Source organism: Melanotaenia boesemani, chromosome 17 (genome assembly GCF_017639745.1).
Source record: "Melanotaenia boesemani isolate fMelBoe1 chromosome 17, fMelBoe1.pri, whole genome shotgun sequence".
Classification (NCBI taxonomy): domain Eukaryota; kingdom Metazoa; phylum Chordata; class Actinopteri; order Atheriniformes; family Melanotaeniidae; genus Melanotaenia; species Melanotaenia boesemani.
In genome coordinates this window covers 17,456,212-17,475,332 of record NC_055698.1, presented here as the reverse complement: position 1 = coordinate 17,475,332, position 19,121 = coordinate 17,456,212, and the positions used below count along the sequence as shown (strand labels likewise).

The window sequence follows — 19,121 nt, the reverse complement described above, 5'->3', positions numbered from 1 at the left end:
CAAATTAACTGTAGTGTTTCATATTACTCTGTTGTAATTCTCTTTGTATTGTGATGTGTGTTTTCAACCTTCCAATCCCAAAAATGAAAACCCCATCCCTTCACATATCATAAATGAGGATGGTTCTTTAACCGTATTTACTGGTTTAATAAGCGCTGAAAAAAATCCTCTCATCTCAGAGCCACTCTCCTCCTACTAAGCTATCACCTTAATTATTGACCAGACCAGGGAGGCTCTCCAACACACTTTTGTATACACACACACATGTACACACATCCAAACAGTGGTGAATGATATGGGGAAAGGTCTCTACAGTACACTGTCACTAACTCTAGGGTCAGAGTGGAGTCAGCTGGATAATAGATGAGCTTGAAAGAGACAGCTTACAAATCTGTAGCACTCACTTACACCCTGCCTGTCCACCCCAGGTGCCTGACTTTATTTTGTGCATGACTGCTAAGAGTGATAGGGACAGTGAGAGAAACTGATTGTTTGAGAATGAACTTTCTGCAACACAACAGAGACTACAGAAGATAAGTAAAGGTAAACAAAAGACAAAAACTAGAGATAAAACTCTTTTTAATCTTCTGTGAGGTTGGCATGAGATTGCAGAGCACTTTAACTATGTATAACAGTATGTGAAACTCTTCCAGATAGGGAAAAACATGGCAACCTTGTAGAAAAATAAGGCTTTTAAAGTACTTTAGAAAGTGATGATTAGCTGTTTACAAGCCCATAGGTGGAAAAAGTCTGTTGACAGCAGTGATGTGTGGAGGCAGGATATCAGTGTAAAGGCATATAGACATTATATTTCTACCTTTGTAAAGATGCTCTGATTTTAGTGGCAAAGAAGAGGAACACTGTGAACTATGAATAATTTCTATCTTTAATCTTAATATAAGATAGATTTGACTGCATGGTGGTGCAGTGGTTGGCACCACCCTGTACAGCAACAAGGTTTGAACCTCAGCTGGGGTCTTTCTGTGTGAAGTTTGCATGTTCTCCCAGTGCATGCATGGTCTTTGATGGATACTCTAACTCCCTCCCACAGTTAAATTCACCCTATGAGGAAGCATGGTTATTCACCTTTGTGTTGGCCTGTCCAGGGTGTGCCCTGCCTTTCAGCAGCAGGGATAGGCTTCAGCACAGACCTGGCATAAGTAGAAAACGGATGGATGGACAAGTTATATTGAAAATACACCATAGAATTCAGTTTTGTAGCAGCTGTTAAGAAAACAAACAAAAAACAAAACAAAAACAAAAAACAAACAAAAAATGTGTGTGTATTACTTAAGGGCAAGCTAAGTAAACAAACTTAATATGCTAAGCAGAGTTAATATAGGCATACCAAGCAGTTTGTTCTGCTTACAACCTCAGTGTTACATAATCAGCTTTAGGTCTGTCAAAACTTGAATATGCAAGTACATTAAGCTCAACAACAGTCCTGTGAGCTTAATGTGATTTTACAACATTGATTTGTCTGATTAACACTGAGCAGCAGCTGGCACTGTAATTAGTAGAAGCATACCGTAAAATGCCCTAAAACAGCCTACATCTGAGCTGAAACATTCCCCACACACAGGACACAGTTAGCTTAACTTAGCATCTGCTGTAGAGAGGAATAGCTGACATGGCTCTGTAAAAGATTTAATGAAACAATTCAAATAAAATAAAGAGAAATGTTGATATGAATCATATTTCCTAGATGCATGTAGTATGCAAGGGTAAAACAGACAAACCATATGGTAGATATGACTGAAGGGCTTGTTGAGAGGTCATGATACACACAAATGTTTGTTCTTCTATTTTTCACCTTTGAGCAGAAACCAGCACAATGTTTTCCTAAGTAAGGGTTTTATGAATTGTTTTGGTATCTGATATCCATGACTTAATTTCAGAGTGAACAAGAAAAGTAAAGCTACATTGATCTGTTGTTTGTTGTCACAAATTAAATCTTTGGGTTATAATAATGTTGTTTCACACTTCTTTTGTAATTCATTCATATTTTCATTTTTATTTTACTCCATTAATAAAATGTTAACCTAAACCAACCCTGACAACATCAGCATGTTGACAGTTGTGGATCAACTAGTTAGCTAGCAAATTTGTCTTAGCTTGCTAGCTAGCAAGTCCAGAATTATGGTAATAGTAGTAATAACAGAGAAATCTTTAGTGCTGATAGTTGGAACAGTAGTTTAGCTGTTTTGGTTGCTACTACTTTGAACCTTTTCATTGTCAGAGTAAATCAATCTAACAAAACATGCTTTGTTTGTGTGCTTGGAAAAAAAATTGTTCAATAACTTGTACAGATAAAGACCAACTACTAGACAAAAATAGTTAATTAATACAACAATCCTCAGTTTTGAAGCCTTGTTGTTGGAGGACAAGTGAAACATGAAAAAAGTCAAGATATCTGCATTCGCCCTATACTGCCTCCTGCATTGATTACAGTGCTTTGTCATCATTGATCAATAGCTACTGCTTCTGTGGCTTTAATCTCAGATCAGCATCATTAGTATATATTGAGATTAAGGTTGCTTTTCCAAACTCCACTCACAATCCTAGGAGAGTATCATTCTGCATTAAATTCTATGTTTTATCTTTTGATGTTCTCAGACTTTGCTTTTACTCTTCAGCCTCCCCAGCTGCACAAATACATTCAACTCTGCACACTGAGGTTGAAGTAGTGGTCGAATTAATTAATGTGATTACAGTGAAAATGTTGGACTGTGATGCACATTAAAAAAAAGATATGAATAAAAGCTAACTCTGTCAGCTCTGTAATTTCCCTCCTTATTTCATGCTGCCACCAGTTATTTCACTGCTGCTTGATTCAATTGCATAAAGTTGTGGGTCGCCCACCCGGCTCGTGTTGAAACCACTGGCTTTCATTAGCTATCTCCTTACCATGACTGATGCATTCTTGCAAACTCCTTTCCTTTGATAGAACCAAAGTTAAGGTAATTGCCAACATATAGCCTTAAATCTTTTTTTTTTTTTTCAAAATAAGGACAAATAATCTGAACTGTGGCATTTCTCATGCATGTCCCATTAATAAAATGGTGCAAATTTAGGGTTTTTTGGCCCCCAAAACACTGGTTAGGTGTGAACAAAACACCCCAATAACAAAAAAAAAAACCTAAGCGACTACACCTCAGTTTGTATCTGTATCAACACTGGCTCTGAACAGTCAAAGCATTGAGGACCCCCTGTGTTGTTTGGTGGACCCCAGGTAAAAATCTACTGGTCTAGACGCTCGATTTCAAAGGCCTTTTGAAAACTTAAATCAATAATGTTGCCCTCTCATCAACACACAGCTTTACTGGATATCTGGCCACAAGAGGCCTGATAGCATTGTGCTTGCACAAACTCTGAAACACTATCAATTAATCATCTCCACAGTGACTGCATGTGTAGCTGTGGTTCTAAGTGAAGAAGAGCTCGATCAGTGAGTACAGCGTAAAGTTGCAGGCTATGGCCTGATTGTTTATTTACTGTGTGCTGGATGACAGTGAGGGCTCATGTTTGCTTGTGATTATGTGAGCTTACACACTGCGGCCAAAACAGAGAGGTGTTGATTTATGTTTTAACATAAAAAGTGGGAATGGTAGCATAGTTATAGTTAATGATAGTTATAGTTTATGCGACTATTTTTCTGATTGTTTTAACCCAACTTTTCAGACTGATGTGACAGTATATAACTGACCTGTAACCAGCATATTTAATGTATCAGGCAGATATTTAAGGACATCCAAGTATGGACCGTAATTCTGCAGCTTATTCCAACATGAAACATCATATAACTCTTTCTTTTTTTCACTTTTGATGCAAGCAAATGTTTACAGCAAGGAAACACTATGACTATCAAGTTTACATGAAAAGTTCAAACTTGTGGTCAAATTCTCCTAGCTATTTATAGATCACTTTTTTTTTAGTTCTTCAGTTCTGTCAGAGTTTCAATTATGCAGATTCTTTTAAGTAACCTAGTTTGACGTGTATAACACATCTCAGGCCTGTCTGCAGTGTCCACAGCTTTACATCAAATGATGCTGAAAGTAAGGCGGTATACTTTGCCCTATAAATGACTCCACAACTCACTGGCTGTTCAAACAGCATTTGTGTGTGAGCTGTGGATTGCAGCTGACGGTTTTTTCTCATGCTTATGTATATGCGTGTGTGTTTTTAGAGTGCCGATGCATATTAGATGATTCATTTATTGTGTAAAATGTGGGGTTTTCCTTATACTAAAAATGTTTTTCCCTGCATGCTCAAAACAAAGGTAAATATTAGATGTCCACAACTGGGACATTTCATCCCAGACTTACACATGCTAAGCAACATGTCTAACATCCGCTTTCATGCCAGTATGAAGTGAAACACTGAGTTACCGATTATGAGCTTCAGCTTTGATGTTGTACAACATTTATTCTGGGAAGGCTGATATTTGTAATAAAGGAGCTAAAAGAGGCAATGCAATGGTGGATAGAGGATAAGCCACCAGCTTATCTTCTTGACACCAGTTAGACTAATAAAAACGAGAGAGCAAGAGAGAGCAGAGTTCACATAGATGCAGCAAAAAATAGGTCAAAATGCATGCATTTATTTCTATTTTAAATTTTATATCTTTGTAAATTCTTTGACAGCTGATACATTTAGGATTAAAGTGCCTGTTTGTTTCTTTAACAGTCTAAACTAATCAACTAATTGATAGGGTATCAGGTGTCACCTGCTGTCACATGCATGTGAGCATGAAACTCTCCCCTCTTGTCTTGGTCAACTTTAGTTTAATCTATATGAGCTTTAAGTGGTTTCTTCAAGATGACCCCCAACATGGGATGAGATACAAGAGCATATTTGTATGTCCCCAGCAATGCACCCAACAAATCTGAAGTAGACTGGACAAACACACAGAGAGACAAAGATTCCTTGAAGTATTAGTTTGGATGCAGTTTACCCAAATACCAGCATGAGAGTAAATTATTGTGTCTTGATCTGTGTCGGGTGTTATGCCTGAACTTGTCTCAGGTTTTGAGAGTACTTGCCTGTTTCTGTTAATAGCAGACCTCCAGTGACTGACCCACATTTTGTCAATCAGCAGGCCAGATTATGACCCATCAGACTTTTACTCAAAAAAGGATTTCCTACGTTTTAAGAATGAGACAGGCGACATAATATTTACATATTTTATATTAGCACAAATGTATTTATGTAAAATATTTTGCTTAAATACAAAAGATCCATCTTCCACATTCACTGTTTCCTTATACTGTTTTGTTTCCTGTGTTGTTTACGCTACCACTAACCATGCAACCACATTTCATTTGTCTGCAGGCATACATCTACATGTACAAACATGCAGTTAACCCACAACAGTGTCCACTGCAGGGATTATTTCAGATCTATTTTTGTATGAGACTCCCAGCGTTCTGTACATACTTCCACCAGGAGGGAACCAGGTGTTGGGTCTGTCGAGGCTCCACTGCAGGGCCACAAGTCTGACTACTGACTGTCAGAACCTGAGGCATGGAAATTTTGTATCATGTAACATGTAACCTCACAAATCCTGAAATGTTTGTATATGCACATAGATGCTAAACAACTTACTAGTCTGTTTTTTAATGTATTCTCTGCCTCAGTTTATTTAAATTGAATTGAATTCAAGATGTGCAACATGAGAAAATAACAGCCTACGTTTAAAATCTTTTTAGGCAGAAAGGGTGGAGTTCATCTAAGTGTATTGGCCAACATAGAACAGCTTACAGTACTACTTTCTACATGCAGAAACACACACACACACACACACACACACACAGACACACCCTTTAAAACAGCACAAAATGAGACTTCTGCTCTGTCATTGAGTGTTTACCACTTCCTCCTTGTTGCTCATCTCCTCCCCCCATCTGTATGTAGTATAGTACTACATGCTCTAGTTGACAGCTCATGCCAAGCCAGCACATTCCACATTATTACTACTTCAGATATTTGTGGCCCAGAAGCTTGCCGATTGGCTGAGTCTCCTCTGACACGGAGACTACTGAGAACCAATGAGGAGCTGGATCTGTGGCTCTGTGTTCAAAATGATGCTCCCTCTGCTGGGAAACACAGAGAAGGACAAGGTTAATCTGATTTTACCTCACAAAAAAAGGTTACAAACATGTCTTAAAATGTGTCTATATACCTATAAGCATACTTTTATATTATCTCTGACTTGTCACTCAATCACTTTCTATACTTTTGCTCTATTAATTTCTCTCAGTTACCAGATTTGCCCCTTCCTCAGTTACATACTTTACTTTTCAACATATCTGTAAATAAGAAAGGTTGTGCTTTCTTGCAATCTTTTGTTATCACAAAACACACATAGACCTCAGTGGACATACACAAATGGACAAAAAAAAACACTCTGGTTTCAGAGCAGGGATGTGACTACAGTTTCTCTGGAACCTGTGCGGTGCAGGAAAGCATCCAAAGGCCTGGAATGAGATTCTACAAAGTATGAGAGGGTGGGGCGTTCGTTGTATAAAAATTCCCATGAAGTTCTTTGTGTAAAAGGTGAGTCATGCTGGTTTTTCTGTGGTGTGTGTCTGTGTAAACATCACACAATAGATAGAATCTATCACATTGCAAACTAGCACAATCATTTTATATTCTAGATTTTTGCTCTCAGTTGTTACAGATTCATCTCCAAGCCGTCAGTGCCTGGTTGTCTCATGTGGTTGTGTGTTTTTCTAATCTTTGTCATGTTCTGTGATTTAGTTTACTTTGCTTTGAAATTGGTTTTAACTCTGCGTCTTAGTGAGTTTACTTCCTTTTCTTTAAAACTAAATTTATAGCGCCTGTTTCCTTGTGTTCTCTTTTAGTTCTGCTTCCTGTTGTTTTGAACCAGGTTTCAGTTGCTAATAAAAAACCTCAGTATTTATACTTTCTGGTTTTCTTGATCTTCTTCTAGGTCCTTGAGATTGCTTCCATTATGTAAACTCCTCATGTCAAGTTGATTTTTTGTTTCTACCATGATGTGCCTTGCATGTTTGATTTATAATTCCCGGACTTCCTGTCACTGCAGCTACTTAAGTTTTGTTTTAAAATAGCGGCTTATGATTTTCTTCAGGGTCTACTTGATGCTGGATGAGGATCTTTTTCTAGACACAACCTTGATATGTTGATAATTTTAGCTGAAAAAGGTTGATTAGGATTACCTCAGTAGAAGAATATGAATATCTTTTGATTCTTGCATTTAATCTAATGGTTTCACATTGTTTTTGCACATATATCCTAAAGCTGCTATAAGTATCAGTTAAAATTAGTACTTTACAATAAATACATACAGGAAATAAGAAGGGAGTTTGTCACAACATAAAAAGAGGTTTGCATATTGTTGCTCTTTTATTTTTTGTCCATTTATATAGCTAAACTTTGTGACAATGGTCACATAAGACAAAAATAATGTCATAAGCCACAAACTATGCTGAAAGGTCATACTCTTGCAACCTTGTCCATAATTGTAATAGAAAAATAACTAATGACTTGCAAGGCATGTCTAAATCTGTGACTCATCCCTTTATTTTCCCATAAATAATGAGAATTTAATAGAATTTAATATTTTATTGAGATGTATGCCTTGTGATTTTTCTTTGTGTAGTTTTTACTCTAATTATTATAATCTCTTATAACATGTTCACCATTATTCTCTGTGTTTACATGTGAAGCTATAAGCAAAAACAAGTCATACAATGTGACTTTAATTGGATTATGTCTTAGTTTGTATTTCTATATTAACAGTAGGTCAGGCTACTAGGTGACTGGAATAGAACTGGTCTCCATACTGGGCTTTATTGAATGCCCAGAAACAAGATGCTTTCGTGCATGTAACTGCCTGCAAATTAGACCTAATGTGTTGTCCACTTGTATGCTAGCTAATTTGTTCTTGAGTTACGATTTGATTAACTATTCATGCAAATCTGTGGTGTTCCAAAACAAGAAAGAATGTAGAGACGATGTGAGCGCATGGTTGAAGAGTTTTATGGAACAACTGATGTCAACATATTTATGTTCCATGCTGTGTAGTGAGTATGCAGCTGTTTGTCTTTTGCGTTCATGTTGCATGCAAGCAACAGAGAGCAGAGAAAGATGAGATGTGTAGGGCATCTCTTGTATAATAACTGAAGGCTTAAGTGAAGTTGGTTGAATTTTAATAGAGTTCTGCAGGGTACTCCATCGCCTCTGGTCCCAAGGCTCAAAGATCAGAGAGAATTTTCAAGCATGGTGTCCCTCAGACTCTCACACTCACTCCTTTCCATTCTTCCTCTCTTTTCCATCCACTTTTTTTTCCCCCATTTGGTATTCTCCTCATTTTGAACTCCTGTTTCCAATCCTTTTCTTCCTCTTGGGCTTTTGTCTCTCTCTTAATCCCTCTCTGTGTCTCACACTTTCTGTTGCTTTCTCTTTCCACTTCGTCTCCCTGCGAAATTTATATTAGACCCACTGGAGGCTTAATTATTGCTGAGCCTCTCTCAGTTCTCTTATATGAAGAACAACTTATGACTCTCAGCAGAAAAACTTGCAACTGAAGGACAAAATGCTGTGATGAACTTTTAAAATCATGCACAATGGCTGACAAAATGTTTGGATAGTTTTTCCATGCAGCGAGATTATACAACAGAGGGCTAATTTTCTCATTGCCCCAAAGCCATTAAAGTAGTTTAATCCTTTGTAAAAACTCACAGAACTTCTACTAGCTCAAATTATATGGAGGACATTATGGATTTGTAATTAAGATTTGCATCATGAGTGCAAGACATCACATGTGGAAGCTGCAAGTGGATTAAAGAATTCCTGAAGGCCAGATTTTGATAGATGAAAATATAGCTGAAAACATGCAGGAAAGTGTCAAAACAGGAAAGAAGATGACATAAAATAAAAGATGAGTGTTGCTAAAAACTTTTTATGGAATGGAAACTGTGCTTCCTGAGCTCTTGCTGTGTATGCTGGAGTAAGAAAGAGACTGGTGATGATTACTAACTCATTTGATTAATGGTTGCTATTTTAAAACTACCATTCTGAGTCTTCCTACTGGGACCATATTACAAAACATGCCTGTGGCTAGTCTTTCACAAAACCCAGCTCATAAAAATTCAGCTTTTTAGCAAATCAGCATCAGATAACCTAAAGAGATGAAAAACAGTAAAGTTTTTTTTCATTAGCTCTTGCTCCCTGAAAGAAACAGTTTCTAAAAACATCAATTATACTTTAATAAAATCCCTAAATGTTTAGGCTGAGGAGACATGTGGAAGGGACAGGCCAATAACTTATTCACTAATACTATTGAGACTGACCTGCAGCTGGTGATAGAACATGCAATAAGAAGACATTATCTGAGACGAGACGCACATTAATCAGAAAACTAACAGACTACCAAACAGTTTCTTCCCACAGGCAGCTAAAAGCATCCTTCCTTCTCTACTTTTGCTTGAACTGAAAGTGAAATTGCCCACAAATATCCCACAAACATCCCCACCACCCCAACCAGCAAAACCCGTTGCTTAATTCCATTTTGTACTATATTACCTCTGCTTTGCATTTGACTAATGTATTTACTTCCTCATTGTTTATAGTGTGCATACTACCTCATTTGCTAATAATGTTATTTTCCATGTGAAATCATTTCATGGCTCCAGCTTCCAGATGTGAACATGTGCTTATAGCCCTTGGGCCTATTTTAAGAATTTAAATGCAAAGCATCATCTTAACAGGATATATTGTGATAAGTGTATTTCTGCTGCTTTGCAGTGTTCTTAAACATAAGTTACAGTAGGTTTAAAAGTAGTTTGAGAACCCGTTTGTGAATTAGTTTCTTGCTTAAAGAGATTACAGCCAAAGTGCTGCATTTTCTGCATGAGTTAGAACAGTTTGGGCTATTTTCTTACAGGTCATTATTAAAACAAAATGTAAAAATGTATCCTCACAGTCCTGATTAAACAGATTCCGTTTAGTTTTTCTTCCATTTCAAAGCTGCTCATTAAGTCATCAATACTTAATGTTAGGAAGAAAAAAAAAACTCTCCAGCCTAGAGCTTAAAATACAACTGTACCAAATGTACAAAAGCACATACACACAGAGCTTTAAAAAAAACTCTCTGCACCTCATTGCAGTCTCCTAAAAGACTGAAATGCAACTATTTCCCTATTAGGAATGCACTCTCTTTTAAAGCATCATCCTTTATCCATGTAATTTGTTTTTCTTTGCTTTGTAGCCGCTGGGCCAACGGTTCTTCATGCACTGATAGTTTTGTCCCAGAAACGATTTTATAAATGCCAACAGCCTATCCCAAAGATGGCTGCAGATGTCATGATGGAGTGCAAATTCAGTCTGAGGATTACCAGGAAAGAGTTCACGTCTGACCTGAGAAACTAACGTGAACATCAAAGTTACAACAGCATGCAGCATTTTTATGAGTCAGAACCTGTTTTTAAATGTCTTCAGTAATAACTTAGTTTGTTAGTTTTTATTAGCTTTGTTTGTGTTTGTTAACGTTCCATAAAGATCACGTGCAAAAACAAATTAACGTTTCACTTCATTTAAGTGAACCTAGGCTTGTTCTGATCTGTGCTGCCCCCACGTGGTGTGGCCCAGTAAGTGCAACTGTGGAAAACAAGTAAGGGATGCCATTTTACAAAATAGACTTCATTCTTTAGCATGAAGAAGACAATTTAGTAGACAAAGGAAATATATACCTATCAAGCAATCTGGTCAGTTTGGGCCCTTTTTTGTCATCCTTTAGTTTTATACAATCTGTACTTGGGTGTAAAGTGGCATTTGTGGTAAGAGCTCAACACTACCCAGGTGTGTGATGTGCTTTAAATTTCCTCAAGTAAAACCTAATTCTGTTTATCCATATTTTCACAATACTGTAGCCCAATAATTCACTCAGGCATGAGTTGAAGATAATTTATTTCTAAATGCATTCAGCAAATCCCCTCAGTTATATGAACTCTTTTTTTTTCACAATTGCCTGACAATAAAGAAACTACCACAGCTTTGTCTCACAGTCAGTGAAGGTTTGTTTTTAACGTTATGATCGTTCCAAAAAGCTTGAAATTGTGCATGATCTTTAGTAACAGCTGATGCTTCTTTATATGCTATTTTACAATTAAACACCTTTCCTCTGCAAATAGTTGTATTAAAAAATGACAGCATGGAAAAAATAGTACAAATTCATGTATGGTCAAACAGCCATACTGATACTTGTTGAACAATGAGTAATTCTTTTCATAATTCCTATCCTCTGGATCTTTGATTTATGCCACCGGTTTTATTTCAGTGTAATTATGGAGGCAGGTAGAGCTGAGGAATAGGATATTGATGAGATAAAAACACAAATAATTAACAGATAAAAATGATATTGATAACACTTAAACTGTGATTTGAATAAATCATGAATAATATTTAATACAAGTCTCACATTGTGCATTTTATCTTTGTAATTAATTGAGACAAATATCTGTGAGGCTATGAGTTGCCCTGAGTCACAAAAATGACTAAACATAAGCATAAAATGGATATATTTCTTATATTTAAACCTAACAAGGTCTACTGTCACATTTCACCATTCAAAACAATACTTTAAAGCATTCATAGGCACAGTTAATGGAAATAAATAAATCTGATCTTGTTTACTTCACTGTGATAGCATAAGAACAATCACAATGTAACAACATTAGCGGACCAAACATCTGACCAGCCAATACTTCCTCAACAAAAAGAAGAAAATAATGCATAGTGGGTCTCTTCAGAGCTTCTCTGCTTCGGCCACTAGGGGTCGCCAAAGTTAACAGTAAACCCTACCAACAGACACTTTCACATTCACAATAAATAACTCATTTATTGTGACATTTCACACATATCAAAATTCCCATCTTGTGAATTGAAGTCTCTAAATGTTTCATGACAGCACCCTTTTTGAGATTCATATAATTTATAAATGGTCAGAACTCACAATACTTCAACATGTGTCCAAACATCTGCATCAGTTAGATCAGTAATCAAAACCGAATGCCCTACAATAAAAAGATGTAATGTTTTTGATTTTCCCCAAACTATTCCTATATCTAAACACATGTTATTTTTAAAGTGCAGTTTAACTTCAATCCAGCGAAGTCAGGAGCCACTGCATCACTCATTTTAGTGCAAGTAAATCTGATTCAAGTTTCAATTGTCTGGATGCTTATTGGACACGGATGTGTTGTTCTCTGACATTAACCAACCAAAAGTAGGATTATCAGTCGCTGGAGAACAGGCTATCTGGCCCCTCTGCGCTGGACAACTATGGTGCCTGCCACAATGTCGTATACAGTCCTGTTGTGCTGAAAAAACAGGAGTGTGATGAAGACGGGAAAGAGGAAAGCAATGGAGAAATTCTTGTTCAACGCCCGCACCGTGGAGCTGTGAATATTAAGAAAAAAACAAGACAATAAGAGCTCTGACAGATGCTCCTACAGGCACTACAAACAATAAAAAAGTAACTCAACATAACACGAAACAGAAACTTCACTCACGCAGAGAGGGAGACATGAGATGCTGGGACCACAAGTACACGGTTGGGTCGAACCAGAGTGGACGTGTCACATGTCACCACCCGCAGACCGAGCAGGAACTTCCCTGGAGTGGCACCACCAGCTCCCCAAATACAGATGGTCTGATTAGACAAGAGCAACAGACCTTCTGTTCATCACCGTACTTTTGTTTTTGATACAGAAGAGTTACAGGTTATTGATAACATCACACTCACTAAAGAACACAAAAGGAAAAAAAAGAAAGACCAGAAATTAATTTTCAGGTTGACACACAAACACACACACATACAAAAAGCCCAGAAAGCAGCCAGATGGTGTAAGTCTGAGGCTGAGGTGCCTGAATGTCCCAGCAATCATTCCCACCTGGGAACGCAAAGCCACTGACACAGACATCCAACAACAGATGCGATATATGACTTCACCTCAGGCAAATATGAATGCAACGTTGCATCACCGTCCTCTATGGGAAACAATATGGTGTTGTAAAGGCTCCCCATGGCTCCCTTCATTAAACAAGTGCCTGACGTTGGGAAGCAGCTTCTTCTGAAAGTGGCTCAACACGCTGGGAATATTCTAGATATTTAAAACATTTATTCTGCATTTATTCAATAAGTTTGTGTTTAATTATCAATAAGAAACTGTGAGGTAAGACATTGTTGGATTGTGCTTTTGTTGTCAGCTTAAAAACCTCTGCAGTCCCATTTCCAAATAAGTTAGGGTGCACAGTAAAATTAGATAAAAACAGAATACAGGAATTTGCAAAACATTTCATTTTAATAGAAAAAATTTTTTAAAGATAACTTATCAATTGATAATATTTGCTTGTATTTCAGTGCACAATCTCATTCTGAATTTGATGGCAGACAGAGGCATGTTTACCACAGCATTGCATCACCTCGTTTTGGACAACACTGCAAGCATTTGAGAACTGTGGAGACCAGTTATGTAGTTTTGTAACAGGGTGGTAGCACACACCTATAAAACCCATTTACATAATCTTACGTTAATGAGAGTGCAAGCATTCCATGTTAGTTTTACTAAATAGCACCATCACAGAGGCTGCCCTCAGCATCTGTCACTTTCAAAAATTATTTTAATATGTAATTTTTTTAGGCCATGGGACAGTTTCCTTCAAATATGCTTGTGCTAAGAGATGTTGCCAATGTTTTAGGATCTTTTTTTCTTTGATCCTGCAAGTTGCATGTGTGAATGCAGCAATTAACTGTGTTTCTGAACCCACAGCGACTTCCACTTATCTACCTGAGGGCCCAAACATCACTACCAGTCACTGGAGGTTTTCAGCTTGTCCCCTTCATAAGGAGATTTCTCTGAATTCTGTTTTTTATGTCTTTTTTTCTCTTTTAAAGATTAAGAACCTTAGATGATTAAAAAAAAAAAAAAATGAGGTGAATGTTCTTTTTCTTTACTTGTGAGCGACTCAGTTCAGTCATGTCTTATGTCTTAGCCATCATAGCATATAACACATGTATACCACTTAGCACAGCCATTATTGTGGCAGTATGAAACATGACCCACCTCATAGACGCACACTAGTACTCTATAAACCAGAGCGACAGCCATCATCTTCTGCAGATCCTCGATAGATGTGTTCTCATCTATCTCCTCGACAATGAAGTGGGTGATAAACTTGGCAATGTCCCTTAAAAATGAGACACTTCATCAGTGTGAGTATGGTCTTGGAGAATGAAGGCATAACTTGGTATTAAGTAATGATGTAAATCAGGGGTGTCCAAAGTGGGTCCTCGAGGACCGCTGTCCTGCAGGTTTTCAAAGTTTCCTACTTCAACACACCTGACTCAAATGAAATGGATCCAACAGCCAATAAAGTTTTGCACAATTACTCACTGATTTGAGTCAGGTAGTTTTGTAGCAGGGACACATCGAAAACCTACAGGATTTTTTTTTTTTTTTTTAAGTTTGTGCTTGTTTTAGAGGAAAATGCAACACTGATGGCTTCACTCACTTCATACCACTCAAATGCATGATCCACAACACAATGGTGGCCTTCACACAAAACAGGATGAAGAAGTCCACGGTCTCTGCCAGGAACCTCTGGAGAGGAGAGGGGATTGTATATTCACGTCCTGTAAAAAGAGTTAGACATGTGTATGTATGCTAACTTAAATTTAAGTAAGTTTTGTTAGTCATTACCAACTGCATATCTTCTGAGACTCACCAAAAATGAACGGACAAACTGCGGATATAAGTATTTAAGCTTGTTTATTTACTTAAGCCTGCTTGACTCATGACCTAGCTTAGTCTTTAAGAACCACGCACATTTCTCAAGACGGAAAGATGTTTTAGATGAACTAGGCCACCACTTTGCCGAACAACCCTACCTGCCTGAGCTGGATTCCCGTTCTGCTGCTGGGCTGGTCGGGCATCCGTTGCGGTGGATCTCTGCTCACCACCCGGAGGAGAAGAAGAGGAAGCAGGTGTACTGAGAGGATACGGATAGCTGTACCAGTTCCGCACGTCAAAAAGTTGCTGCCCACTGCCTGTGGTCGAGGCAGGTTCACCCGGTGTTTGAGTGCTCGTGCACGGCAGTGGAAACGGGAAGGCTGACAGAGACAACCAGCTCTGCCAGTTGGCATACCCCCAGTAATACTGCCACATCCACTGCTGCAACTTAGCGCAGTACTCCGTTGTTGCAGTGATTTGAGGCTGTTTCGAGTCAGCTTCAGGTACATCGCTGCTTTTGTCAACCGTCATAGTCTCAAATATATCTGACTAACTTTACTAGCTTATCTAACATCACAGGGAAAGCGTTTAAGATCGCTAGATAGTCTTTCCTTCCATCGGTTTAGTAGCCGTTTGCTGGTTGGGCGCTAGTTACCTCAATGAAAAAAAACAGGTATTTTAATGTTAGAAATTACTTTTCATGTTTGTTTATCAATTGTATAAGAAAAAAACACAATTCAAATTTAATAGTATCTTGTACTGAAAAACATCCCGATTTCTTCAGGAGTGCTAATAGGAAAAAATATAAAATAATGTTGTTTAAATTATTCTGAAATCCCCCTATACTGTCATAAGTGGTACGGCCCATTTAAAGGCGCTGTGTACCACCGCCCCTTCCTTCTCTTTAATTTCAAATGACACCTGTTATCAGGCACAAAACACTTAGAAGCTTGTGGGGATTAAGTCTATATTTGTAGGGTAAAAAAACAATCAAAAGAGAAATAAAATTAAATAAAAAAAAAGATGTAAAGGGGTTCATGTACACAACTCACTTGTTTTGTTTAAAAATACATGCACAGAGCTTGTATTGAACTTGAATTAAGCCATTTTAAACTTTTTTTTCTACATTTTTTTACATCCGTTTTTTTTAACTCCATAGTCCCCTGAAAATAGCCAATAACTGGGTATAATTGAGTATTATAGAAATGTTGTAATTACAATTGTCAAAGATTTTACTAGGATGAAGCTTCTGATATATTGCAGAGTGTTTCCTTTTCTGTTAAACTTGTGTTAAACTTCAGAAAATTGTAGTTTATGAGATATATACACTATCACTTTGATTGTAAAGTGATAATTATCTACAAGTTATTTTGTTTATTCATTACAATGAATGACATCATAACTCATATTTTGGTGATAAATGAGCATAGACATATTGTATTGAGTTGAACTTAATTAATTAGTACTTTATTAATCCCAAAGAGACAATAAATTGTCACAGTTTAACAAAAACAATCTACTGTTCATAAAAAGAGGCTTGTTCTTTTTTTAGTTTTTGTTTTTTAGTAAATACTTGTAATGCTACAGCCCCTCTTTTTTTTAAGAAATGCAACCTCTTACTGCAAAGAGCAAAAGGTTATGAGCAACCTCAAGAGAAGAGTTTGCTGTTTGTCTTCTCATAAACAGCCTCAGTGTTGCACTTTCTGTCTAGTCTCTTGCAGGATAGAAGCAGCATGTAGCTTATTTCTCTTCCTAACACCCATACCTATCTATTTTGTACATGTTTTAGATGAAGTGATTGTTCCCACAATGTGCCACCTAGCAGTTGACCAGTGCCTTGTACTCATCCTGTTCATCAGTGACACACCTCATATATGCAGAGCCAGATGAGTTATACTCAAAGTAGTAGAAAGAAAGCACAATCCCTTGCAGGAGATCCATTGCTGCTAGAAACTCTGTAAGATTACCCATCAGTCTCACAAACTGATTTGCCTGTCAGGCAGTCATTGGTAGTCATCCAGGTAGTTAAGCAGTCAGTCACCTGCATTCTCTGGAGTTTCCCATGTAGCACTGCAGACTGAATCCACTAGAAAAACACTGGAGAAAGCAAAGTTCTGTCAGCTTTGTCCAGATGAGAGCAGGCTCACCGAAGAAGGTAGATGAATGCATCTTCGGGTCCTGAGAGGCGCTTACTTCCAGCACTTAACCTTCCAGACTTCTCCACAAGAGAGCAGCAGAAGCCTGTTGATCCAAGGCTAAAATACTGCACATCAAATTCAGCCAACAGAATAATCAGGCCTTTATGTATTTGTCTTTGATCTCCATATTTTTATGTTAACATCCTCTTTTAACCTTTTGTGTTTCTTCTTCCTTTCTAGTATCTTAGGTCAAGTTGGTTTTCTGTGTATGCGTTTCAATGTGAATAGTCAATTATACTGAGATTTTTTTAACCCCTTGCGATGCAGATGTACCGGTCCCTGTACATGACTACTAATCAACAACATTGCAGCCATGTCTGCAAGCCCCTCCGTCATGAATGCCCACAATATACACATCAAATGAAAGCTCAAAGTCTCGTCTTTCCAATGATATAAACCATTTTGACACGCAACAACCACAGCGCTAACACTAAAGCCTTTTTTACAGAAAAGCAGAAAGTTTAAATGTTGACTTTCCTTACCTTTGAGGGCTCTCTATAGGTCAAACATCAATATTTCCCATCAAGATTGGTCTCATTCTGTCCATACAGGTTAGGCAAGGACAAAAAAATATTTTTTTCTGTGTGTTCTAAAGTGTATAACTTTTTATCAGTAATACTTACAGTGATTCTGATTGCTGTGGGTGAAACTAGAGAGTGTTACCTTTACAAAGAGCCCAAGCCTGTACTTACAATCCAGAGGGTTCAATAACAGCAGTAATTCTAATTGGGAGAGGTCATATTACAGGTGTTTTTGCCAAAATGACCCCGCTTGATAAGGGGTTAACCAAGATATTCATTCTAATAGTGGGAGTTGTGAGTTGTGGCTTAGTGCTGTGTGTAGGAATCTCAGATTTATAAACTGTGACAAATCAGTGGTCAGGATACGGGTCACTAGGGTCACCAAGTTGAAACAGTAAAATCTGACGTGCTAGTCATGTGCTTGATGAATAGCAGCATTTTGCCCCCCCCCCGCTTTTTCTTTCTCCCTCTATCACTCCACTATGCAGTAGTCTCTCACTCGTCTCTTACTTGTCTCAGTCTTTTTCTTTGTCTTCCCCATCTCCATTTTTTTCTCCCCTCTCTGCTGTGATTAAAGGGGAAAGGGAGAGGGGGAGGACATTGTATTTGCTGACTGGGCTGGCCCGACTCTTTGGGTTAGGTGTCAGGTCTGCCAGTTCTCCATGATTGTGCCGGGCCTAGTGAATGGAGCCAGTGAGGCGGACACCAATGACCGTTATCCTGGTCGACAGAGGCCATGCGATGACTGTGCCCAAAAGTAATCGGGTCGAAATAAAAGCTGTGTCCGGCAAACGCTGACCCCCATAGAAACCTAACAACCTGGTGGGATTACTGCTGTAGAGGTGTGTGTGTGTGAATGTGTGTGTGTGTGTGTTGAGTGTTCATGCTGGAAAAGAGGTGAATGCGTAGGAGAAGTGGGGTGGCCTAGTTGACAATTGTGTAAGATGATTGTTTAAATGTTTTTATTTGACTTGGACTGAGAATTAAATTCAGTGTAAATACTATAACTTAATCATCTCTGTTTTTAATTGCTGAAAAAAATGTAGCAAGCATGCATCTTTAGTCATAAGATGAAGCTATGTTATGTAAAAATTTTGCATACTACCACCCAACTTGATCTCTGTACCTTTAAATTTTGAAATCTTTGTACAGTCAACATAATGACATTTTAAAAATACTGTTTACAGCCCATTTTCAAAGCCCTTTAAGCGGGATGAAGCTGTAGGTTTTTGCCCCAAAAACAAACAAATGATAATAATAATAATAATAATAATAAGAGGGAAACTTTGAGCCTCTGTCTGGTTGGACCATCTTTTGTGAGAGTTGAGGACCATAGCCACACACCTGTTAGAGAATTTGTTGGGTGTGAGATAGACTGAAGGGTGAGGAATGCATTCACTGGCCCAAATAACACACACAGTTCACAGAGTTCCTGTGAAAGAGATTGCTATGTCTGAACAGGATGTGTATTGTACTCCTAGACATACACTGATGGAACAAGGAACTTATAGATTTCAAACTGTCACCATAGCGACTGTTTTGGAGGGTTTTTGTGTGTGTGTGTGTGTGTTTGTTTATTTTAATTGGAATGGAATATGTAGCTTTGACGATGGAAGCAAAGTGTAAAA

General features: G+C 37.9%; 1 protein-coding gene across 1 annotated transcript; it reads right to left on the bottom strand.

The window, feature by feature from the left end:
• Positions 1–11,262: 11,262 nt before the first annotated feature.
• Positions 11,263–15,429, bottom strand: fam8a1a (family with sequence similarity 8 member A1a). The gene is made up of 5 exons (XM_041967419.1): positions 14,933–15,429; positions 14,557–14,677; positions 14,109–14,232; positions 12,555–12,694; positions 11,263–12,441 (listed from the first exon to the last, which is right to left on the bottom strand). Exons 1-5 carry the CDS (start codon positions 15,303–15,305, stop codon positions 12,297–12,299), a joined length of 903 nt encoding a protein of 300 aa, XP_041823353.1. The 5' UTR covers positions 15,306–15,429; the 3' UTR covers positions 11,263–12,296.
• Between the last annotated feature and the right edge of the window lie 3,692 nt (positions 15,430–19,121).

Bases quoted from the DNA above. Each gene is read 5' to 3' on its own strand.
- fam8a1a (XM_041967419.1), bottom strand. From the start codon at position 15,305: ATGACGGTTGACAAAAGCAGCGATGTACCTGAAGCTGACTCGAAACAG. The intron at 12,695-14,108 runs GTGGGTCATGTT...TTGTCTAATCAG, and splicing joins TACTAGTGTGCGTCTATGAG to ACCATCTGTATTTGGGGAGC. The intron at 12,442-12,554 runs GTGAGTGAAGTT...TAATATTCACAG, and splicing joins TCTCATGTCTCCCTCTCTGC to CTCCACGGTGCGGGCGTTGA.